This window comes from Helianthus annuus, chromosome 10, assembly GCF_002127325.2.
Source record: "Helianthus annuus cultivar XRQ/B chromosome 10, HanXRQr2.0-SUNRISE, whole genome shotgun sequence".
NCBI classification, from domain to species: domain Eukaryota; kingdom Viridiplantae; phylum Streptophyta; class Magnoliopsida; order Asterales; family Asteraceae; genus Helianthus; species Helianthus annuus.
The window spans coordinates 2,460,969-2,487,938 of NC_035442.2; the positions used below are offsets into that span (position 1 = coordinate 2,460,969).

At 36.1% G+C, this 26,970-nt stretch overlaps 2 protein-coding genes across 2 annotated transcripts; both read right to left on the bottom strand.

Annotated features, from left to right (window-relative positions):
• Positions 1-12,937: 12,937 nt before the first annotated feature.
• LOC110887066 (uncharacterized mitochondrial protein AtMg01250-like) lies at positions 12,938-13,342 on the bottom strand. The gene has a single exon (XM_022134972.1). The coding sequence runs from the start codon at positions 13,340-13,342 to the stop codon at positions 12,938-12,940; it is 405 nt and encodes a 134-aa protein (XP_021990664.1).
• A 1,942-nt stretch (positions 13,343-15,284) lies between these two features.
• Positions 15,285-17,566, bottom strand: LOC110883788 (cyclin-D4-1). The gene is made up of 6 exons (XM_022131437.2): positions 16,942-17,566; positions 16,653-16,739; positions 16,457-16,555; positions 16,165-16,366; positions 15,988-16,091; positions 15,285-15,565 (listed from the first exon to the last, which is right to left on the bottom strand). Exons 1-6 carry the CDS (start codon positions 17,272-17,274, stop codon positions 15,353-15,355), a joined length of 1,038 nt encoding a protein of 345 aa, XP_021987129.1. The 5' UTR covers positions 17,275-17,566; the 3' UTR covers positions 15,285-15,352.
• Between the last annotated feature and the right edge of the window lie 9,404 nt (positions 17,567-26,970).

Below are 26,970 nucleotides of genomic sequence, written 5' to 3' on the forward strand. Positions count from 1 at the left end.
CAAAATTGGCAGTTTTAGTCCCTGAAGCCCCAAAGTTGGTTTTCGATGCATTTTTGACACGTTTAAGCCCCGTTAACCCCATTTCAAAGCTCTAAAATGAAGTTAAAGTATAGGGAACTTAAAATGTGCTCAAAAATATCTCGTATGTTGGCTCGTTTGGTCGTACGGTTGCGTTGTTCGGTTAATTACGACGGAAGTCATAACAGACGCAAAAACGATCCAAATTAAGCGACGAATGGATTTTTATTATGCCAAACACTAAAATAAAATATTTTAATGCTTACATAAATTTTTGGATGTCCGGATATATTCAGAACGTAAGATATGCTCGAAAACGCAAACTTATGCACTTTTTGACGCTTTTAGTCCCTGAATGACCAGAAAGTATATTTTAGCACACCGAACACCTCAAAGCCTATTTCTAACCTATGTAAAGGATATTTAGGGTATGTTTAACTTATGGTCAAGTTCCGGAATGTCCGTTACAGTACAAATTGATATACTTTTGCAGTTTGTCGAATTTAGTCCCTGTAAGCGAATAAACTTGATTTCGGCATACCAAACCTTCCGAAACTTATTTCCAAGTTTTGTAAAGGTTATTTAAGGTATGTCAAGCTTATGTCACTATTCCGGAGTGTTTGTTGCAATAAACTGGTTATATTTACGCATCAGTGCGCGTATAACCTTCCAGAAAGCGATTTAAAGCCCGAAATCGAACAAGAGTTGATATGTGCAAATGATACACATGTTTATACGAATCCCAAGTATGAAATACAACATTTCATTGGTTTGATATTTGTTTGATGGTTGAAGTGACACAGATGTCACAGCGATGAACTAAGGTTGATGGAGAAGATGAACGGTGTACGGTGAACGGTGAACTGAACAGAGGATGAAGATGATGAATGGTACAGTGACGATAACGGAGAGTAACGGTGAACGGACGATAATGAACAGAGATGTAATATTGTAATGGAGATGACGACCAGGAAAGTTTAATGGAGAAGAACGGAGACGAAGATCGGAGAAGGTGAGGATTAACGATGGTGCCAATATGTATCATGGCTAGAGCTTTTACTGCTGCCCAACATCTACATCGTCATCAACAACAACAGGTAAACATTAAATTAGGGCTTAATAAAGTTATTTGGGGTTTTTAGAAGGGAATAGATGACAAAAGACGGTCTTACCCCTGGCTCAAACAGTCAAACAAACGGAAGATTGACGGAGTGACTCAAAGTGTTATGAATTTATAAGTTCAGGGGCTCAAGAAACCAAAAAATGAATTTAGGGGCTCAGGTTGATGTTTCACACATACCACAGGGACGCAAATTGCATATTTCTCTTAAAATAATAAGTAATGATGACAAAGGGGCTTTATGACTACGGCCTCAACTTGCATAATGCCCCATAAAGCCCCGTGGTGACGTGGCATGCCACATGTCACATAACGCCCCCAAAAGGGCCTTATGACTATGGATGGCCTAATAAAAGAAACCAATGGAAGGACAGAAGCCATCTATTAAAAGATAATTATAAATTAAATTTAATATAAATTAATAATATAATATTTTAAAATATTTATCATTAAAACACTTTCATTTTCTTGTTATCTAAATAGTGCGGTCATGTAAAGTTACCTGAGATGTTAGTGTTTGAAAAATATTGATTATTTTTCTTATGTCTTATTAATATAAATATTCAATTATTCATTTACTAGGTTATGGACCCCATGTGTTACACGGGTTAAATAAAAAAATATCTCACGTAAGTAAAAGTGATAAATAATATAAAAAATGCTTAAGGCCACTCATAATCAGAAAAATGTCAATTTATTTGAAATTTGAAGGAAAAAAATAAATTTGCACAATTTGAGATGCTAATATATCAAGGATAATTATTACTATTTATTAATATATACATAAGTTAAAATTTACAATTAACTTTTTCATATTTAATATATAAAATTAAATTTATTCAACTCGTACAATAGATGAGGTTCTAAAAAATATAATCTTTTTTATTATTAAATATATAAAATTACATTTATTTAACCGATGTAATAAACGAGATTATTAAATATATATTGTTTTATTATTTGGTATATAAAATTATATTTGTTCAACCCGTGTAATAAACTAGATTTTTAAAGATATATTTTTTATTAATTGGTATATAAAATTACATTTATTCAACTCGTGTAATATACGGGGTTCTAGCCTAGTTATTATTACTATATATTATTACTATATATTAATAAACGAATTGAAATGAATAGTGATTTTTAATATTATAATAATACATACTTTCTTTAATACTTTTATTATTTTAATATTATAATAATTGTTATTTTACTTTTTAACGTTAATCATTTTTTAATATCACGGGTTGGGATAAGCTTGGTGTCAACTGGTATCGAGTCAGTACTGGTATCGAAAATACTGGTACGGTTCTGTTCGGTATCGGTACATGAAGGTAAAAACCGAAACTAATACAAAAAACACCAAAAGTTGGTGCCGAATTGATATTGGAAATCTTTTGGTTCGGGAAATTCAGTGCTGCTATCTGGTACCATTTGCTCATCCCAGATCACGTGTACCGTACGAGCAACAACGGTATCGTACAACTTTTTTTTGTTTATTTTCTTCAACTTTTAATTTTTTCTTTTTTTAGTTTCAGGGGTAGGGATGAGCTCGTTGCCAACCGATACAGAATCGGTACTGATACCGAAAATACCGGTTACAATACCGGTATATGAAAGTAAAAAACGATAGTGAATCGGTACCAGGAACGCCAAAATTCGGTACCGAATTGGTACTTAAGATCTTTCGGTTCGGCAAATTTGGTACCGGTACCCAGAACCATTTGCTCATATCTGACCACGGGTTTCATACGAACAACATCGTTACCATACAACTTTTTTGGTTGATTTTCTTTCGGTTATCTTTTAGTGTTTTTTTCTACATTTTCTTTTTATTCTTGTCAGCAGTTCTGTTCGCAACGCGCTCATAGTGATTTCAAAACACATATAAACACAGACTAAATAACAAAAGAAATTCGCCGCAACGCGGCGAACTTCTTTAAACCTAGTTTATATAAACTACAAACTCTATGGCCCGGGCAAATTAAGATTTTACCCTGGTTTAATATTATAAATTTGCCCCATGTTCAAAATTACGGGAGAATTCGTGTCAGGTTAGCACTCGCTCATTGGTCCTTAAAAATTACAGTTTTGCCCCAACTCAAAATTACAATCTTGTCATCGTTTTAGCTTTTGGTAATGTTTTTTTAATTGGTTGAGTAATTATATTCGACCTACCGCCCCGCAACGCGGGCTGGACATCAACTAGTTTTACTACAAAAGGTATATTATTATTGTAACAATATAATAATAAAATGAGAAGTGTAACAAGATAGAATCCAAAGCCAAGAAGATATGTTTCCGAGTCTTAAAACTTGAGAACTTCTTTCATCCCAGATCCGTGAAGAAATTAAAGCAAGTTTCTATGAATAGAAACATTCAATTTTGTGCAGATTCTCGAAAGATTTCTTACATCTGCATTTATTACCTCATTCTCGTTTTGTCTCTTTATACCCACAAAACAATAATGCATACAAGTTCTGATGAACAGATCATGAAAACAATAATGGTAGGAAGTTGTCACATGAAGAAGGTATTTGTTCATTAAATAGCAAGTTACACGAATGGTACAATAGGATAAAATTCATAAACATGTAAAATATTTTTACAGTTCATGTAGCAATGTGAATAATATGTGTTATTAGGGATGTGGAGAAAGCCGGTTCAACAACATGACATCAGTTTAGGGCCTCTTGGGGGCGTTTTACTGGAGGTACACCGTGTTGGTGGGTATGGAGGTGGGAGGCGTGGTTCTAACCATGGCTGAAGGGGCGTGTAGAGGCTGTAAGATTAAATATTATTATGTTTAATATTTAAATCTATAGCCATCTTAATCATTTACATTATAGAGATCAAAATATATTAGAACCTATTATTTAATTAGTTGGTAATTGTTGATGGACCATATTACCCTTAGTAACTAATTAGGTTTCCTCCTGGGTGCTTATATAAGGAGAATAAGGTGGAGGTTTAAGGGTTACTCAGTTTCACAATTCACACCCCATAAGCCATAACATCATCACGAAACCTCCTCTCCTAACCGATTACCCTTTATCGGTTTCTCATACCACCATCATTAGATTGCACCCTAAGGAGGAACCAGACCAAACTGACAACTATGTCAAACACTGTTGCTACATCTCCATCTGGATTCTCCTCTGCACTATCTGCTGTGACAGGTATGATTTATATTGTTTTCCTTCATGATCAAACAGAACTGAACCAACATGTGGTATCAGAGCATATGTTGATTAGTCAGTTCTGTTTTCGTATCCATAATTCTGGGATTGAAACTTGGAAAACGGAATTTTTCTTTAAAAATCGTATGACCTTAACAGCCGGTTTCGAGTCATAAGAATCGACTCGAAATCATGATTTCGATGAAAAGATTAATTGTTTTGTTCACCGAATTAACTGGGTTATGCTTTAACCGAAATCTGTTTAGAAAAACTATTAAAATTCAGGTTTCGGGTTCCAGAATTTTATTTTTTATGATTAGGGTTCATCATGTTCATGTGAAAATTCGAAAATTCTGTTATGTTTTGGAATGATTGAGGATTAATGGGTGTTTTTTTTTTTCCATGTTTGATCTAATTTTATCTTTTAATTTTTATTCGAAACTGTTATTAGATAAACAGTTATTATTTTCGAAATATGTTGATAAAATTAGATCACTTTAAAACAGGGAATAATATCCCATAATCCCTTAGATTTCGAATTTTCAGTTATGTCATCACAATTAACAGCTGTAACAGGAAGTTTCGAGAACATGAGGTTGCTACTCGCAACCATGAGGTTGCTACTCGCAACCATGAGGTTGCTACTCGCAACCATGAGGTTGCTACTCGCAACCATAACGTCATTAGTCGAGACCATGAAGTTGCTACTCGCAACCATAACGTCATGACTCGCAACCATGAGGTTGCGACTCGCAACCATAACGTGAGTAGTCGAAACCGTAGTTGCGACTCGCAACCATAACGTGACTAGTCGAAACAGTAGTTGCGACTCGCAACCATAACGTCATTAGTCGAAATCGTGGTTGCGACTCGAAATCTCATTATTTTAAGCTGTTTAAATGTGAACTAAGGAAAAATTTTTTGTCATTAGTTCGATCCGCGCTAACGGGTGGTTTGCTATTAAATGATTGGTTTTTGTAATTATTTAGTTAATTAATGAGGATCAAATAATGTTTTACAAAACCAAAATGGCTTTGCTTGAATGAGCTTCTAATGCATCATTTCTGGCCAAAGCTGACTTGATGCATCTACTTATCATCCAAGTATTACGAAAGGCTATGTTGTGTGTGCATCATAAGCATGAATGTCTTAATTTCTGGCCAAAGCTGATTTAATTCATTCATAGATGGCATACTCAACAAGTGCATAACTAAAGTGTTTGTCTCAATTTCTGGCCAAAGCTGATTTGTTACAACCACTTTGCACATATGCTTAAATGATTACACTTCTGGCCAAAGCTGTTTTGTCTTCGTTTAAGTAGAACTTTAAGTAGTCTATTATTTTGATGTTAGTAATAGACATATCACAACCTCTTCACATAATGATCCTTATATTAATGATCCTCAATTAATTTTTGTGATCATTTTGTCTGCCTTATTCTTAGTACCCATAATTTTTACTCACTATAATTTTCTTCTATAAATCTATATCTCATCCACTCTAATTCCTAAGCCTAAAATGTTTTGCTTTATTTAAAGTTTCTATAAGAATTAGCTCTTAAATTAAATCCTTGATTATCTCTTAAGACACGATAATCGTATTGCTCTCTTCTGATAAGGCACTACAGAAGAAAAGTAGAGCATGATTATTAGGATAAATCGAACATGATGTCTCTTATGATAATCAAGAACTCTCTAATATAATTGCTATCACTAAAGTTATTCCAGATTAATTTTTTCCTAAGACTAATCTATAATTGTGGAATAATTACAAGAACTCCTAAGGTGCATGTCTTCATTTGACTAATTATAAATTATATGGTTAAGTGGTATATGTGAATATATTATAATGTACAATACCATGACCCATAAAGTTAAGGGCTTACGCATGGAAATAAGTACATTTTCCAGTACATTACATACTAAGATTTTCATTTGTACAATTTGATGCCTTATAAATCAACTATAACACTCAAAAATACCAAAGTATAACGAGTGTGTTGATAAGCAACATATGTACAAAGAAATAAATGTTTGAAACTGGAAAATAAGATGTTATTCACCTTACAACCACTAAAACCTTAAGAGAGGATTGTTCTAAGGTCCATAGACAAATTACAAGTGCTAATTCCAACTTTAAGGTTCTTCAAGGGAAAATCTCACTGCATAATTATGCCATTAGACTAGACATAAGAAACGAGACTATCCATTATTCTAAAGAACAGTTGGATAAATTAATTAGATAGTCACTTAATAATGATATTTAAGTCTGATAATTTTAATATTCCAATTAACACATGATTAGTTGACTCTAGTTCCATACGTTTCCTTACCAGAACTCGACAAATAACTAACGTGAGAGTTAGTGGCAAAATTAAATGTCAAGACTATAAGAACCATAATGAAGACTCTTCCAACAACGCTTTTCGATACCTTATATATTCTGAAGATTAATCAGAATATAGTATCATAATTAAGCAATGTTATGAAGGTTGTGAGGTTTGCATAGTCAACATAAAGTCACACTTATCTTAAACTCTCCTCTTATTTGTTCTAAATATCTGGATAGAAACATTACTAAGATGAAACTAGATGATACCTTATTTTTTCACAACTTTTGTCATCATGCTAATGAGAATTTGACAAAAGGAAAATGAGACTTATAAATTTCATCCATTAGAACCAAAATTCATGAGAAATCATAACATGGTTAATGAGGATGATTTTTTCATCTAATCTCATTTTCAGTGATTTTAAATCATGACGTTAAAGCCCTAAAATATGACTTGGCTTAAGGAATAAGCATGGGTCCATCATAAGTCATTCATTGACATTCGTGGAACTTATTCCAAATGGAATATTCAGACATACTTCATTTATCATTTAACAGACTATCAACTTGTATCTAAATTTTGTCGCATATGGCTCACGGTCTTAGAAGAAATCTATTCATATATATACTTAATAAGATTTCTATTAAAAATGTCCCTAAAGTTTCTTATGATATCTGGACATTAAAGAAGTCAAATAAAGTCTAACGTATATGTGATAGGTTCCCACGTCACGTAGCTCATTGAAACTTCTCTTGTAGCATTCTAGAGATATTAAAGATCAGTGGGAGCATTAAGGGTCTTAATAATGACTTGCAATAGTTGCAAGAGATGGGGATTGAAAATTTTAAATTTCCACCTCTTGTATAAGACACCGCTCCATCACGACACTGTTCTATCAAAACTTGTCTCATTAAAATCTAATGCTACTCTTACAAAAGTTTCATTGTTGCTTAATTGTGGGCACACTTAGCTTTCTTACCTAAACTAACATAATCCTCAACAAGAGAAATCACAACGACTAACGTCATTAACTTGTTTCTCTATTAGAATTTGTTGGTCGTTAAATATTGACCCTAAGCATGCTGAGTTCCTAAAGATTTCTAAGGTTAGTGGGAGCAGTCAAAGTCCTTATTATGACTTGCAAGGAATACAAGAGGCGGGGGGAAGAGTGTCATTAAATTTCACTCCGAATTTAACTCCGATTACACCTCTTGTACACCATACTGCACCAACTCTTACAAAACTTAGAATGAAAATGATAGCAACCTAACCAAGAGTTAATCCATAAAGCTGAAACTTTTAAAACCCAATAATCAACTCAGGAGGTCATCTAGGTTTAAAAACCTACTAACTTTGATGATTACGTAACCTCCCTAACTGAAGTTGAAATGGATTTTGGAAATGTTTACTGATCCTATCTCTTAAATATCAAGCCATTAGCGTAAATTAATCATCTGAATGGAATAAAACAGTTTTCTAGTAAAACTGATTTTATGTGTTCGTGTAACGTTTGGGATTTGATTGAATTACCTAAGAGTGTTCATAACTAAACCAAATCCCGATATAAGCGTTAAGACACTAAGAAGCATGATTGATTGTCAAAGGTTATACTTAGGAAGAGATAAATTATCAAAGATTTCTTTGAGGATCATCACTGTTCTAGTAGCTTATAATGTTTTAAAGCTACATTAGATGAACATTAAAAACAATTTTCCCAAACAAATGGCTGACACATTTACATGTTCATTAGATAACAACCTAAAGTTTCAAACTGAAGGTTAAAGAATACTTTATTTGTAAGCCAATAATATCCATGTATGGGTTAATGCAAACATCATAATGTGATGAAAAGCTAACGTAATTATTTTCATCAAGAATCAAGTGGATTAATGTACCTACCTCAAGATGAGTGGGAGCAACTAAAATAAACTTGTCTATATAGATGACATTCTTTGACAAGCATATGTTACATAAGTCAAAGCATTGTTAACACAAACTTTGATATAATAAAACTCAGAGATATCTCTTACGTGATTGATATCATAACATACTGAGATAGACCCAATGGGATATTAGTTTCGTTCCATAAGTTTAACATTAAATGGGTCCTTACATATGTAACAATCAATATTGCTCTCCTATAGAGGATAATAGGATAAATGAGATTATTTATTTACGCTTCATTAATTAGAAGCCTTATGTAAGTTTAAGTCTATACTCGTTTAGATATTACTCATATTGCAACACACTAGATATGTCTAGATTAATGTGTAGCATCTAATGGAGTATTACAATATCTTTAAAAGAAACGAGAGACTACAATTTAAAGAAGAAGTGAGAATTAAAACCGGTTTATTACTCTAACTTTGAGATATTCAAAGATTATAAAAATGCAGTTTCGGGTATATCTTTATGTCAGCAGACAAAACCTATTTCATGGAGGAGTCATAATGCACTGATATTAACAACCTAAGTTATAACGACATAACATGGTCACTAAATGTTGTTGGAAATTTAATCAGTGGACTCATAAGTTTATTAACTCCATATAATGTTTTGAAGAATTAGTGTGATAAAGTCAGCTACCATAACTCCTTGAACAGTAACAGTTCAAGAGGTGCTGCATTAAGTTTCGATACGCAATTAATTATTCGTCTATGAACGAATTGAGGAAACTAAGTTTGTATCGAATGCATTCATGATATGCTTAAGGATCCTATAACTGAAGGGCTATTACCCATAAGTCTTATTAAGAGAGCTCATAGACGGGTATTAATTAATGGCCATGCGCAATTGCATATCGTACTATGAATGTCTAAGTATTAGTTAATTTTCCTCATCAGTTTGATTTTGTACGTCTCTAAGAATATGTCAAGTCGACATAATGGCATATAGACAAATAAAAGTTACAAATCAAACAAAGGGCTTACGCGTATTTTGATCATGATGATTAGGTTTTAAATTAAGGCTATAGTATGATTAATGGGGGTCCTGAGTCGCATAATGATTCAACGGCTGTATTTTTCTGCTATAGTACTTGTTTAAGGCTAAAATGAGTGTTAACTCCTGATCAGGCTTATCTAATACTCATAGTAAATGATTACTCGGCTAAGTGGGAGAATGTAAGATTAAATATTATTATGTTTAATATTTAAATCTATAGCCATCTTAATCATTTACATTATAGAGATCAAAATATATTAGAACCTATTATTTAATTAGTTGGTAATTGTTGATGGACCATATTACCCTTAGTAACTAATTAGGTTTCCTCCTGGGTGCTTATATAAGGAGAATAAGGTGGAGGTTTAAGGGTTACTCAGTTTCACAATTCACACCCCATAAGCCATAACATCATCACGAAACCTCCTCTCCTAACCGATTACCCTTTATCGGTTTCTCATACCACCATCATTAGATTGCACCCTAAGGAGGAACCAGACCAAACTGACAACTATGTCAAACACTGTTGCTACATCTCCATCTGGATTCTCCTCTGCACTATCTGCTGTGACAGGTATGATTTATATTGTTTTCCTTCATGATCAAACAGAACTGAACCAACAGAGGCTAGATTCCAACCTGGTGTGGATCCCTACAACCACGATCACGACGCATGGTCTTAGAGGCATAATATGAATTGTTTTGTATACTCGTATGAAAGATATAATTTTGTATGAGTTGATCCATTGAGACCTTGAAATTCGTATGACACCCAGTTTTTTTTGAAACATGAACTTCATTAACGCACACCACCCACAAAACGGGGCGGCCAAAAAACAACCACAACAACATAATTACAAAACTGCACCAATCATTCCATAAAACCATTCTATTTTTAACTCTGTTACTATACCAAAGAATGCTATTGTCTTCTAATCCTTGACCATATCTTCAACCCGAGCATGCTTATACTTGAACTTAAGCTTATTTCTAGCACGCCAAATGCACCAACACCCCACCTTGATAACAGGGGCGTACCCACCCTAAGCCAAGGGTGGACGGGCGCACCCTATGAAAAAATATTATTTAGTGTTATTTTTCGTCGGAAATCCCGACCGCACCCCTTGGAATTTTTCGCCTGCACCCCTTGAAAATTTTCAACCGCCCCACTTAGAAAAAAAATAATTATTAACCACTTATTCACTAAATTATTTAATCCAATCAAAGGCCAATCTGCAATCAATTTTTGTTAACACAAGCCCAAATCCAACCTAAAGAAATTTGAACTAAATAAAATAACCCAAACCCATCCACCCATTCCATTTCCAAATCCCGCCCCCAAAAAAACTCCCAGCGACTTGACACTACTGCTCACGACCTGGTGGCTTTTTTTACCGGAAAAACCAAAATTCCGGTTGGACCGACCCATATTACGTCAGAATTTCAATATAGAACTAGTATGGTTTATTTATTTATTTATTTATTTTGTTTTATATGATGATTAGGAGAAAATATAGATGTGTAAGGGTTTAAGCTTCTTATATTTTTTTGTTGTTCTAGACTTGTAGGTAAATGTTTTTGTTGTTTTATTTATAGCTTTGTTTGTATAAATGATTAGTTACAAGTAATCAACATTTAATATTAGGGCTTAAATGTTTAAAAATATAATTGAAAGTTATGGGCTATGGTTGAACATGATTTTTTTTATTTTGTTTAAGTGTTTAGTATTATTTTATGAACTTATGGAGCAAATTATATGTGTTAGGAACAATGAGTAAGAATGTAATGAACTTATGGCGTGTTTAGTATCTTTAGATGATATTTTGTATATATTTCAAAAAAAAAAAACCCTGTAGGGCACAATTTTAAATACGTTTGTAATTTGTAATGACGTTTGACGTGTTTTTGATGATTTATAAATTTTAGTTTGATGTTCTTTTGTCTTACATGGCCCGACCCGACCCGACCCGCTATGAACCGATATTTTTATACAGCTAGGGGCCTAAAATCTTTGAAAATATTCCGCACCCCCGGGAAAAAATTCCTGGGTCCGCCACTGCTTGATAATACATTCAAACGCCTCATTCGCATTCCCACTAAGGTCCACCGAGTTACCTAACTCCAAGAGATCTCTAATCGACATAGGAGCGAACGGGGCCACTCTACACCAAATCGAAACTTAGTTCCAAACCCGCGCAACAACATAGCAGAAACAGAAAATATGTATGGCTACTTCCTCACACAAATTACACAGGGGACACGCCTCATCTTCGATATGAATGTTCCTGGCCTTCAAAGCATCCGCAGTAGGAATACGACCCATTTCAGCTCTCCACAGAAACACATTGCATTTCAGCGGAATCTGTTTGTTCCGGTTCGTAATATATATATATTACTGTTCACTACATCTCCTCTATCTGTCATCCTCCAAACAGCTCCAACCGAAAACTCTTCATTCGACCGTCCTAACCATTTCCACCTGTCGCACTGATCACTAACAGCGTTAACAGCATCCAGATCTCTCAGCAACCAATTGAATTCAACTATTTTCAAGAAAGACCTCGGGCTCCAAGACCAGTTCCAGCTGAATTCACCACCTTCAGCGTTATGAGTCACCCGGTCCGCCACAAAGCATTTTTTAACAGCTTCCAATTTAAATAAATTAGGGTAGATATCTTTAAGAGCTTCGTTATGAATCCATGGATCGATCCACAAAGATATGCAACACCCATTCCCCACTTCTCCCTTGAAAAAATTCCAAAGCGGCGTATCGTGAATAACGGTTCTAGCAATATTCTTGACAATATTATTCAAAACCCCACTTAAACTTTTATTAACCGAAATGGAATCCCAACTCCTTTTACTTGAATGAATCGCATCCACCACCTTAACCCATAAATGATTTTTCTCTGTCTTATATCGCCACCCCCATTTAGATAATAGTGTTAAACTAATGTTACTTAATCTACTTAGACCGATCCCTCCATCTTCTTTAGCTTTAGTCGCCCTCTCCCACGCCACCCAATGAAGCTTATTTATGTCTCCCGATCCCTTCCACAAGAATCTTCTAATAAGCTTTTCCAAATCCTTAATAACTTTTTTAGGAGCCTTATATATCTAGAAATAATAAAAAGGTAGACTTTCAAGCATTGATTTTATCAATGTTATCCTCCCTCCTATTAATAGAACATTCGTCTTCCAAGTTGACATTCTACTTTCTAGAACGTCATACACCGGTTTCCAGTTACTTATCTGGTTCATGTTAGCTCCCACCATCAACCCTAAGTACTTGAACGACACGATCCCCTCCTTACATCCTACCATCCTCGTTTTGTCTTTCACTTATGAAGCTTCCACTCCAATTCCATACATATTAGGTTTAGCAAGATTTATTTTTTGCCCCGAACCCAGATGGAATATCAGAAGAATTCTCACAACATTAACGATGTCCTCTTTATTCCACCTCTCCAAGATAATGGCATCGTCCGCATATAATAAATGCGAGATATTTGGACCACCATTAGGAGTTTGAATATCGTGCACCGCTCCCGCTTCCTTGGCTGCATCCAACATACAAGAGAGATTTTCCATAACAATCAAAAATAGAAAAGGGGAGAGAGGGTCACCTTGACGTCTTCCTTTATGATATTGAAATTCAAAAGTAGGGGCCCCGTTAACTAAAACAGAAGATCTAGCCGAGGCTAGCACCCCTTGGACCCACGAGCACCACTGCCTTGGAAATCCCATTTGATCTAACGTGTTAATAACGAACTTCCAATTCACATTATTATAAGCCTTTTCGAAATTGATCTTGAGAATAAAGGTTCATTTTCTGTTCCTTTTACTCCACGTGATTAACTCATTAACCACCAAAGGCCCATCCAAAATAAGTTTCCCTTTCATGAACGCCGACTGAGTGTCCGAAATAACATCGCCCAAAATGCTCTTGAGCCTATTCGCTAGAACCTTGGATATAAATTTACTAATTATGCCCACAAGATTAATCGGTCGGTAATTATTAAGCTCCACCGGATCTTTAATTTTAGGAATTAGAGTAATAAAAGAGGAGCTACAGCCGATATTAATTTTCCCTTCATCATGGAATTGGTTTAAAATATTCAAAAAATAATAAACTCCAAAAAATGATTAAAGAATCTAACATTAAACCCATCAGGGCTCTCGGAGCCTTATCATCACCGTACTAAAAAACAACCTCGTTAACCTCACGGTTAGAGAACGGAGCGATCAAGCTAACTTTGTGCTCTTTCGAAATTCTCTCAACATTGGAGAGAGACAAATCGGGCCTATTAGGATTTAATTCAATGAACCGTTTTCTAAAAAATCAAACACCTCATTTTTTACTAAGGAAGGTTTCGTTTTCTAGAAAAAATCAAACACGGCTATGGGATGATCATTGAAGGTTTGAAGGCAATGAGTTTGAAGGTGGAGGGTTTGAAAGTTGAGAGTTTGCACGGCGACGGGATGATCGTCGATGGTATGCAGGTCCCGCAGTTTTAATTGGAAGCAGATACCACCCCTCATGAAAATCAAATGTTGTGAAATTGATTGAAAATGGAGATGGTAAAATGGCTGTAAAAAATATGGTGAAATGGTTTTAAAATAGAGATTGTGAGGTTAAATGGTGAATTTTCTTCTTTTTTAATGACATTAACGGTCAGATGTTCGTTGAAACATACCTACAAACATTCAAACCACGTCGGGTTCCTATACCAGTGAAATAAAGTTGCGATCCATACCCAAGGGGTGACTACAATGTAGCCGAGTCGGATAACTTGGCGCAACCCTTATTTAGGTTATACCCCCTCCCCTCTTCAAACATTTTACAAAGCATTTTCTAGAAGGCTTTTTTACATCATTTAGGTTACCCTAGAATAAGTGAATTTGATGAGGAGATTCGTTTACATTTACACTTAAGCCCCTCATAAAAATATTAACATTTTCAGTCCCCAACATAGTCAAACTATCTTAAAGCACAAAGTCGGTGACTTTTACGCCACCGACACCCCCACTTTCATACTTTGCCACAATCGCCTCTTTACTATGAATTTCCACAATCTAACCCTTGCCTTTCAAACTTTGCTATCATCACCTTTGCTTTTCCACCACCTCCCCCAACTTTTACGTATTTACACCACCAACCCTCTACTTTTTCATTTATACTACAACCCCCTCATCTTTTACACATTTCCGCCACCACCCCTCTACTTTTACACTTTGCCTTTTCCGCCACCACCTCCTCGACGCTTTTCTGCCACCATCACTCTACTTTTATACTTTCCATTTTTAACCTACTACTTTTATTTTCCCTCAAATTTTAGACTTGCGTTTTTATCCACTGTAATGTTACTCCATTTTAACCCATATACTACTACTCCTACTTTACAAATACCAATACAGTGCGTTTTACTAAATGTGTTAGTCGTTGTGTTTTACACTTCATGTCTACCTTATATTTTACTCCTTTTTTTTGTAATTGTGTTTTATGCATTATGTTTTACACTTTTTTAATTGTCTTTTACATTGCATTTTACGAATCGTGTGTTGCCTTACTACATGTTTTCACCGGCCGCGTGCCGCCGCAACGCGCGGCGAGCAAAAATACCAGTTAGAATGAAAAACATGTTTTTGAAATACCAATTTAGCTTGTAATTGTTTAATAGATAAAATATGAAAAACTGAATATAAATAATAAATTAATAAACTCAACATATTATTTCCATAGAATTATAAAACAATCTAAAGCTCCAAACCAAAGGGTGTTGTATTATTAAGCCTCCTCCTTTTACTAGTACTTGACCCAACTTCTGAATCTTCACTTTGATTGTAACTCAAGCATGCTGCTTCAAGCACTCCTATGGGGCTTAGTGGCACTGCTCCACTCTTCATGATCATCTTAGTACAGCCACTACTCAACTCATTCACTAGTTCCACACATTTAAGAATCTTCTCCTGCAAAAACCCATATCAAAAAAAAAAAAAAAAAAAAAAAAAAAAAAAAAAAAAAAACAGATTAATATTCATTTACTTAAAAGTTAACAATCTTGGAGACTGCAAGGTTATTCAAAGCTATAAAACCCTAATCTTTCATGAGTAACGTATAGCACAATTGGTGTTTTTAGACGTTTTTGAGCTCATGTGGCGTCATTGGCATTTTTGGGTAGGTGATGACGTGGTTGGTGTTCTTAGGCTTCTAACAAATAAACAACTTGAACCGTTTGTTCAAGATAACTAATTTCCTTTAAATGATCAGAAAATCGGTTTGGATAATCAATCCCAAACGGCCTCATTACGTGTCAAAACGCGATAAGCAGATAAAATACAAATAAGCATGCATCACATGCAAAAATATCTAGACATCATAAGATCATCACCTTTGGTACATGTTTAAACAGGGCAGCCATTTGAGATTGTCCAACCACATAAATTGCCACTCCTGCTGCTATCTCAGAAGGTCTAAACTCCAAGAAGTCGATCCCTACATTGTGAAATGACCATTTTACCCTTATGTATCGTCAACGCTATATTAGACAAATGTAACTAGTAATTACCATTTATTAAGCATAATATGAGTTGGGTCGATCTCGAAATTAAAGCTCTTGATATTGGTTGGCCGCAATCAAGTTTTCCGATGAAAGCATCAATGAAAGAAAACGGTGTCACTGTCTGCATCCTCCATTTCAATGTAGTCAGCACAAGAAGCTCCATCTTTTGAATGGTTTTTGCTTCAAATACATACTTTGATTCACAAACCTGCAGAACATCCATATTCTCAACATCAAAACCAATTTAGTTTGACCATGCTAAAAAGTCAACATTTTTTATGAAATCAAGAAGCTGAACCTGTAAATCAAGAATGTGAGGAACTTCAGTCTCTTCCATTTTGGTTGCAAGTGATAAGCATGTTACAGCTAGCAATTGCATCATCCAATCTTTGTCTTTCTGTTCATTGAATAGCAAATTACAATTAAAAATAATCAATGAACAATTTGAATCTAAAAAAGAAAGAAACAAAATAAAATGTGCAATAAATACTTACAGGGAATTCATAGGCAGCAAGAAATCTGTCCAAGTAGTTGATAGATAAATATGCACACAAAGGTCCAAAATTGAAATGAGAATGAACCTGGTCAAAGTCAAAGTCAAAATCAACAACAAGAAGTATAAACACCTTCAAGATTTCCGAAATTATATATAAAGCAACAAACTTTTCTACAAATTTCTCAGAATTATTTATACCCATATCACAAAAATCCCTAATTCCCTACAAACTTCATCAAACTCAACTAAAAAAGTTTAAAAAAATAACATGATGAAGATAAACATACCTTTAAAATCCAATCAACTGCTTGTTGTCTAGCAACCATATCCAACTTCCCACTTGTTAACTTCTTCAAATAATCAAACCCCACAAACTGTTCACATTCTTTCTCAATCAACAAACACAAACACTCATCACTTTGCACAGGAAGATCAAGATCAAGATCAAGATCAAGAACACAACACTCTGTTTCAAGATTCTTAGTAAAGCATTGATTTTTATTACTAACTAAATCATTCCCACAACCCCATAACCCTTCATCAACATTATTTTGATCATCATAACATATGCTATTATTATCTTCTGCACATAATAAACTTGATAGCAGGCAATTAGCCATTATTAACAAAAGCTTTAAGTGCACAAGAAAAGGGGCAATCCCCAATATGTAATCGGTAATTTAACAACGGATATTGAACAATAAATGTAGAATTAAAGTGGGGTTTTGGGGGTTTATCGATCTGATTGAAGATTAAAGAGGAAGCGAGCTCTCTTTGCGGTGTATTTTACCGTCAAGAAACAGAGTGCGAGTAAAATAAAGAGCAAAGAATGCGGCGTTTGCAAAGGGGAAGAAGAAATGGGAGTGTGAAGGGTTTTTTGTTTGGAGAGATAGATTAATGCTAGTGTGTGTACGTTACATACATACCTTTCTATATATACATATACATAGAGTAGAGATGGAATAGTAAATACCAAATAAATTTGTCCCCACTTTACTATTATGAATAACTAGCGTAATTTTTTCTCGCCTCAACGTGAATAGGCGGTATCAGTTCGATTCATTAGACTAGAAGGTATGGGGGTCGGCTGATGCCCGGCTAGGCCCGGCGTCGGACCCCCACACCGCCCCCTGGGGCTCGGCTCGTCTAACCCGGCAGCCCACAGCCGGGGTTGCTGCTCCTCTCTCCTCCTTCCTTCTCTCACATATACCTATACATACATACATACATACATATATACAAAGTGGTTCATCCCCCACCCCCTAGGTCCATCCTCTCCAAGCCACTCCTACGTGGCGCCTACGTGGCGGCTCATCCCCTTCAAGCCCATCCTCTCCGTACCCTTTAGTCTTATAGAATCGGCGTTTGGTATGTCATAAAACCTAAAAAGAAAGTCATGATATTCAGTGGCGGACCCAGGATTTTATTTCAATGGTGTCCATTTTCGGGTCGGTCCTCGTTTGGGTCGAGTTAAAGTGAGGTTTGAACTAGATTTTTTAAAAAATAAGAAAAATGGGCTTATTAAGGATTGAACCCATGACCTCTTGGTAGAAAAGAGGGAGATTTACCACTACACCAGCTTTCTTTTTATTTCTATGGTGTCCACCTAATTGTATTTATGGGGTCCATATACAATTTAATATACCGAATCTACTATTTTTTTTAAAAAGATTGGGGTCCAGGGACCCCGGTGGCACCAATGTGGGTCCGCCCCTGATGATATTGACATGTGTTTTACATCGGTCGAAAATCATAGAAATTAATATCAATAATGGTTTCCATGATTAGGGCTGTTCATGAGCCGAGCCGAGCCGAGCCAGGCCAAGCTCGGGCTCGGCTCGATTATAAACCGAGCTGGCTCGGCTCGGCTCGGATTTGAAACCGAGCTGAAAATCTAAGCTCGGGCTCGGCTTGGTTTGGCTCGATTTTATAAAAAAAAAAAAAAAAACTAATATATACCTCTTAAAATTTAATAGCCTAAAATATTATTCAATAATTTAAAAGAATATATTCAAAATAAGTTCAACCTAAGGGTGTAGGGAGTGGTTAAACACTTTTAGTCGCAAACCAAAAAATCGACCAATCAGAGCGCGCCATGTCAATCAGTCAAAAGTGTTTAAACTTTGGTGAAAAATATTGGCAATGGTTTAGACACTTGATGAAGTGGTAAACTATTTTTTTTTTTAAAAAGGAAAAAGGTGTGATTGGTTGAAATTGGAATGGACCCCACCCCTCTCTCTCCTTCTTCCCTTCCCCGAATCGGTGTTGCATCACCGATTTCACCTCCATTTCGTCAACATTGCATGCGGCAAATGGGTTGGCATTGGTTTGCCACCCATTGCCGATTCGGTGACATGTGTTTGCCGCACCCACACCTTACCCCCTAATACAATTCAAACCAAAATCAAGTTTAACAACGCAAAATAAGTTTTAATTTCAATAAAATACAATATTAGTTCATTAGTATGGTAATCAATCTTCAAATATGCCATAAATATCAAATTACAAACCTATATACATGTAAATAATAATCAGTTTTTTTGTAATATATTATAATGTATATAAAATTAAAACTTATTATAAGTAAAATAATTCGAGCTAAACCGAGCCGAGCTACAAAGCGAGCCGAACCGAGCCAGCTCGGCTCTTTACGAGCCGAGCCGAGCTAGGCTCACTTTCTAACCGAGCCGAGCCGGCTCGGCTCACTTTTAAACCGAGCCAAATCGAGCGAGCTTTTTCCGAGCTAAATCCGAGCGAGCTCCGAGCCGCGAGCTTTTTGCACAGCCCTATCCATGATACCAATATCGGTATTGATGTTGTTCCATCGAAATCGACAGGGTATCGATGTTGTTATACGCTATCAGTTTGGTTCATCTCAATACCGGTACGGTATATACACTCTTTATAGCTTAAGATATATAAACCATACTTTATACTTCTACCGAATTTGTTTGAACGGTATCGGTTCGGTTCCTCACAGAAAAGAACAAAAAAATTAATTATATTTGACCCGTCCGACTTTAAACAAAACTTTTATTGAGAAATAGATAAAAATAAACATGTTGCAATGGTATATTCAGAATTTTGTAAAGCATAACATATATTATTAGAATAACGAAAAGGGTAAATGTCGTCAGTTTATAAATAAAAAACAAAATGTGAGGTAGTTTTGATAACATGTACGTTTGTACTTGAATTACTTTTACATTGCCACCAACAACTCATTTTTTATTTTATTTTTAGATGTAGATAAAAATAAACATGTTGTAATGGCATACTCGAAATTTTATAAAACATCATATCTCATAAGTTATAATTAGAAATATATATATATATATATATATATGTTAAATTTAACTAATATAATAAAATAACAAAAAAAATCTAGAAAGATTATAATAATTAGGGATAATGGATTTTATCACCCTCAACTATTGGATATTGGTCGTTGTCACTCCCAACTATCACTTTGACTTCCACCACTCCCAGCTTAACACTTTGTGTATTGTGTCACTCCGGTTGAGTGGTTTTTGACTCCTCTTTTGTTATTTAGAAGCAGATTCACCTGCAGTCATTAGTAATTCACAAAGTGTTAGCCTGCAGAGTGACACAACACACAAAATGTTAAGTTGGGAGTGGTAGGAGTCAAAATGATAGTTGAGAGTGAAAACGAGGAATACTCAATAGTTGAAGTGATAAAATCCAATAACCTAATAGTAAATTATTAGTTTAGTGTTCATCGTCAATGTAAATTCATATGCATAAATTTGTTAAGCTAGAAAACCAACCCAACATCTATAACGTTTAACATTTCCCCATGGCCATCTATCTAGGTGAAGGAAATTCACCACTTGTGGCTTAGTGGTAGCTTAGTGGTAGGCGGTTTGGGTTCTCCGGCGGAGATTCAAGTTTGATCTTCAATTGTGTCATTTTTGGTGGATTAAGGCAATAAAGTATTTGAGCTAGTCCTTGTACGAGGTTGTTAGTTCGAATCTCGTGCCCACCCGGGTTTTCGTCCCACCGTGTGTTACGCCAAAGAGTTATGCACTTGTGGCGGCATGATGTGTGTCAGTGTGTATATAATTTAGGTGTATATTTTAAGCCTTTTTTACACTTTTTAGCCAAGTTTTAAATTTATAAACACGATATTCACTAACACTAAACATACATATGGGCAAGTGCACCCATCGTGGACGTAGTATAGTGTTGGTAAGATACCGAGGTCGTCCAAGGACACAAGAGCTTTTAGTACCGGTTTATCCTCAACGTCTTATCAAATCAAAATGTTAGAAAAAAGGTTTTTAAACTAGAAAAATAAAACTAACTAAAATGCTGAAAATAAAATAAAAGTAAAAACAGATAGACAAGATGAATCACTTGGATCCGACTCGTGTGTAGTGTAACCTTTGATTATTTTCGCACTTTTGCACTTGTTTAAGAGATTATCTTAGTTATTGTAGTAGGCCCCTCTTTTGAAGGTGATGTTACCCTCAACCCAGTAGTTTGAGTCAGCAAGGATACAATCCTAAAGAGTCAGATTATTGAAAGATAATTAATTAAGTTACTAATGCATAATGTGGTAGGCCCCTCTTTTGAAGGCGACGTTACCCTCGGCTAAGTAGTCTGAGTCAGCAATGATACAGTCCTAAGTAGCCGGGTTAAAGTTTTAATAGTAGTTTAACTTATGAAGGGATCAAATAGTTTGGACCCCCGCCATCCAATACCGTTGGGTATTGAAGGAGGTCCTACTAAATTTGACCCAGGTCCTTTGCAGGATCTATACACTGAACAATGGCAAGACTCTTACCAAACCATTCCCTTAACCCCCAACCAGGTAGCCAACATACCTCCATATAGACCGTGGAGATATGAATGGTGAAAATCTTTTATTTTATATAGACAGTAAAATAATGGCAAGACACCACGGACAAACGATAAGGAAGAATCACCTTCAACATAAGAAACTAGTAATTAAAGTCATTAATACAAAACCAATTAAAAAGTGCAAAAGATTAAAAATAAAAAGTATTACACTAAACACTTGTATTCACCAATTGATGTAAGAGACTTAGGCAAACATGGCCTTTGATTGTCAAGAACTCTTACGATCAATCTTGGATCCCGAGACGACTCACACACTCTATGATGGACAATTGATGATGGTGGTGGATGATGGTGTTGTGATGGTGGTGGGTGGTGGGTGAAGTGTGAGAGAGGTGGTGTGCCAAGGGATGCCTTTGAAGTGAACCAAGCACCCCTATTTATAGCTTGTACAGAAGCCTGGACACGGCCCCGTGTCCACCCTTTTCTCTTCCTTCATTAATTGCAGTTTGTCTGCATTAGTTGACCACGCCCCCGTGTCCGCTGAGCACGACCCCGTGTGCAGAAGCATATCTATACTATCAAGATTTGCCTGGATTCCGCGAATCTTATAGTTGACCACGGCCCCGTGTCCGCTGAGCACGGCCCCGTGGTGGGCGATGGAAGCTTCTACAACTTTGTCTTTTCTGCAGACACATGAACACGCCCCCGTGTCCGCTGGGCACGGGGCCGTGTCCGTTGGGCACGCCCCGTGTTTAGCTGGGCACGCCCCGTGTTAAGCTGGGCACAACCCCATGCTCAGCTGGGCACAGCCCCATGCTCAGCTTTCTACTTGCTTTTGCTTTTGCTTTGGGAGATGCTGTCGAGGGGTCAGGCATGCCACGTTTCTTCCCTTTCTTTGTATTTATGTTGGTTTTGGCTGTATATTTGTTCCTTTTGTTCATTTAAGCTCATTTAACCCTGAAAATACAAAAGGAAGACAAAAACACACTTTTTCCAAGATTAGTACTAAAAAATGGTTAGTTTTATGCCTCATTTGATGTAATTTATATATTGCATTTTACACACAACACGGCACAACGACTGTCAAGTAGCAGCTGACGGTATGGTTTCCCGCGGGAATGCCCAATCCAAACTTTAAAACCAGCGTAGCCTGGTTAAGATAACATAGTCTGGCTGGAATGGGGCAACGAGGCTCTCCAGTTTGGAGAGTACGATGGCCTAACACAAGAAAGTCATTGTTAAAAAAATTACTATATATATAAAAATCAAAACTCTATATATATAATAAACACTTAAAACATAAAAATTACTATTCATCAGTAATCATATATATATAGGGTCGAGATTTAGAGAAACGGTAGAAAGTGTGAGAACAGTGAGAACGCTTATCGATCGTCCAATCATAACAATCTATGGACTAGATTGGCGCGATGGCGTTTTCGTAAATAACATCAATTTTATTACGTGGACGCACTTCATTAAGGGTAAGAGAGTCTTTTGACTACTCCACACAAAACGCCATCTCATGAAGTAAAATGCCAAAAACAAAAATCACAGACCACTTTAAGTAAAACGCCATTAGATATAAAACGCCAAACTTAATTATAGTAAAATCCCGCCTAAAAAAACCGCCAAAAAAATCCTATATATACAACATCTCAGACCTTCAATTAAAAACACACACAAAAACCCAAACGCCATATTTGATATAACCCATTGCCTTAGAAATGCCAAAAAACCCAAACATCAAATATCTTCTAACCCAAAACGTTTTTTTGAAATTTAGTTTGGCTGTCAGTAAGATTTCGCTCAATGAAATAGACAAAATCCTTGAGTGAGGATATTGTCCATTTCATTGAGTAAAATCTTATTGACTTATCCTCAACTTCCATCCAATTTATAACGCCAAAACATACAAAAACATTATTGAGGTTTGTTGTCGATAAAGTTTAGCTGTATGGGGTGGACAACATTGTTAGTTATCTTTCTTAACCGAGGATTAACAATGTTGTCCATCTCATACAGCAAAACATTATTGATTTTAGCATGATCAAAATTTGAGGTTTAAGGTGATCTTATTTCGTGGCGTTCTTTTTATCGGTAAAACGCCAAAAAAGTTAAAAAATCAAACATCGTTGATTGTAAAAATTCAAGATTGTTGGCTGAATTGTCTAAACTCAATAACATTTTGCTGCATGAGATGGACAAATCTTCAAGAAAAAGATGCTGATGTCTCGCGATTCTTGTAAGTTTTCAACCTAAATCTTGTACATCTATCATCTATACACACTTCTTCATCATTTTCACCTTTGAATCTTAACTTTTAACCGTGAAATCAACGGATTTGAGGTGTTCTAGGGTGATGTCATCATGGAGCTCTTATGAACTTAAAGCTCTGACCTCATTCCACCAAGAATAACTCAAAACCGATAGAATCAGAGCTTGTTCAGGTCTTCTACGCATTTCTTAGTGAAGCATCGGTCTGAGATCTGGTTTCTATCAAATAGGCAACCGATTTCGAGTTAAAGATGAACAACCGTCACGAACCAGTAAACTGATCAGATTTGGGTGATTCATGTTCGATCGGGCGACTTGGGACTTGACGAGGTTCCGTTGTTTAGTACGTTATCACACCGTCTCGATCAAACCGCAAAACTTTCAAAATAATCAAGTTCAAGACTATCAGATGCGTTGGGACGGATTGCCGTCCGATCGGATTGCCGTCCGATCGGATTGCCATCCGATCGAACTGCAGTCCGATCAGATTGAACTTGAGCTTCCATGCTTAGTTAATTTTCAAGCAAACTGAATGTCGAACGGATTGTCGTCCGATCAGATTGCCATCCGATCATTTGACATTTAGAACTTCGACACTTAATCATTTTCATAATTTTCAAAGAACATCAGCTTCTAACGGATTGCCATCCGATCGGATTGCTATCCGATCGGATTGCTATCCGATCGAGTGACCATCCTGTTGTGAACTTACTCTCAACTGAATTGTCTCGCCCATCGGATTGTAAACCGATCGAACGACCATTCGATCGATCGACCTGAAAGGTAGAGATACTTCTCTGTTTTCAAAATGCTACAACAAAAACTTCAAAGCCATCATACACAAACACATCTTTCCCAATCGAATGTCAATCCAACTGAATGGCCATCCGATCGGATTGCCATCCGATCGGATTACCATTCGATATTTTGCCACTTTCACCGTTTTACCGTCGTCCATCGCTTATGCTATCGTTAACTGTTCTGGCAAATCTCTCAGCGCTCCCTTCAATCTAAGACAGTGATTATTAACTTAAACGCTATTTGTGAGTATACTCGAACCCTTTTTGCTTTACGCACTTTTGGGTGTTACATACGTTACTTATTCAAAATCACAATCGACACACAACGCAAACACTATTTATACGCTGACCGTTATTGCATGCTACGTGTTATTCGATGAATGCTTGTATGTTATGTTAACACAGTGATTGTTTCCTGACACCTTAGCAATGATAGTACTCTAGTTTGGACTCAGCACTTATCGTGGACAGGGGTTGTTAAGGGCTTTACTTCACTTGTCCCAGTGGGGATATGTGTTGCGCATTCTTCAACTCGCAGTCACGTTTGTGCATATTTCTCTGTCGATAACCTACTTGCCTTCACTTTGTTACATGTTACATGTTGGTTATGCGTAAACGATTTTCGAACTCTATTATACTATTAAACTTGTATGCTCACCTTTACACCATGTGTATTGACCTCTATTTTAACGTATGTGACAAGTGCTTAGGATGCTTGCTTGTTATTTGCTGGAATCAAGTTAGGTTGGAGTCTAGAAACAAACAATTTAAATATGAGTTGTCGGAACATGTTATTTGTCTTTGAGATATTTGGTCTATAATAATTATTTACTTGGGTATGTTATGGTATGGGACATAATATTTAATTATCTGGTAAATTAGTTGTTATGGATTTCTCCTGGACAATCTGTTTCGCTCAGTGCCGCGCCCCGATGTTTCCGTCATCGGTTGGGGTGTGACACGACACGTCAGTACGCGTCAGAAACGGGGCGTTGTCCCAAACGCAGGGTGTGGAAAGGGGCGTGGAACAGTGGCGTTACTCGACACGTGCACCTATTTTTTGTTATTATTTTTATATAAAACGTGTATTTAATTTCTTTAAAAACCTATATAATAATTAACAATAATAAAAAAAAGATTAGAAAATGTAAATAAAAAAATGCATAATTAAAAAAAATACATAATTTAAATTTAAAAAAAAACTACACAGATTAAAAAAACAAAAGGAAAAGGAAGCTAAAAAACCAAACTAAGTACGATATTTTTCCTTTATTTCTTCGTTTAGTTTCTTTTACATTTCACTCTCTTCGTCGTCTAGGTGATCGATCTTCATAGCGAGAAATTTCATATCTGATTCTCTTCCTTTTACTTCAACATCTCGATGGCTTCCTTTTTTGGGTGCTTCTTGCTTGAACATTAGTGCGATCAGTCCAGTCAAGTCCTTGACTACGGTCGTAGGTTGAAAGTCAAGAGGTAGCCGTTTCGTTCTCCTAGATGCACGAATGAGGAGAGAAAGAAGCAAACGAGCCAGGGAAAGAAAGGAGAGAGAGTGCTTTATCATACAATATTTGCCTGTTTTCAGTCAATCATGGAACGCCCCTCGGGATTTTTCCTTCCGAATACACCGCCATCGCACGAGTCAACAAGTCAGTGTCTGTTTCGCTACTTTTTGGGTTGCTCCTTAAGTTGTTGTAGTTGCCATTGAAGGCGGTCATGGCTTGATTTATTTCACGCTACTTAGATGAGAGACTATTGTTTTTACGATAGAAATCCCGTACTGTGGAGTCCTGCCAGAGAGCATTAGTAAATGCCTTTAAATGAGAACCAGAGTCATGTCGAATGAGTAAGCCACGATCAAGTGTGCCCTTAAGATATTAAAGAATACGTTTGGCAGCTGACCCGTGGTTCTAGGTGGGGCATGCATATGTTAGCATACGTTGTTGACTGTGAAGGTGATTTATGGTATGGACAGAGTGACATATTCAAGAGCTCGCACTAACTAAAGATATTTGGCAGGACCAGGTAAGAGCAGACTATCCCCAAAAGATAATTGGTGTGTCGAGCTCATTGGAGAGAACACTAGTTTGCATTTAGTAAAAGTTGTGCGATAAAAAATACCCAAAATGTATTATTTTGTGATAAAAAAAATATTCTTGCTCTGAGGCACCACTTTAAGTCCGAGAAAATAGTTAAGTGAGCTAAGATCTTTAACAGCAAAGACATGACTAAGTAGTTGTATGACGCAAGTGACAATAGGTGTGTTATTTCCTGTAATAATTATGTCATCAACGTAGAATAAACGTAAAGAATTGTGTTGTTCCGTTTGTAAATGAATAAGAACGATCCTTCTTAAAAATCAAAAAGCCATGTTTGTGCAAAGCCTTGGAGAGGCAATGAAATTGAGCGTGTGGTGCC

Coding starts and splice junctions, on each gene's coding strand:
- LOC110887066 (XM_022134972.1), bottom strand. CDS start 13,342: ATGGGATTTCCAAGGCAGTGGTGCTCGTGGGTCCAAGGGGTGCTAGCC.
- LOC110883788 (XM_022131437.2), bottom strand. CDS start 17,274: ATGGCTAATTGCCTGCTATCAAGTTTATTATGTGCAGAAGATAATAAT. Junction 16,740..16,941: donor CAGTTGATTGGATTTTAAAG/GTATGTTTATCT, acceptor GACTTTGACCAG/GTTCATTCTCATTTCAATTT. Junction 16,367..16,456: donor CTCACATTCTTGATTTACAG/GTTCAGCTTCTT, acceptor GATGTTCTGCAG/GTTTGTGAATCAAAGTATGT.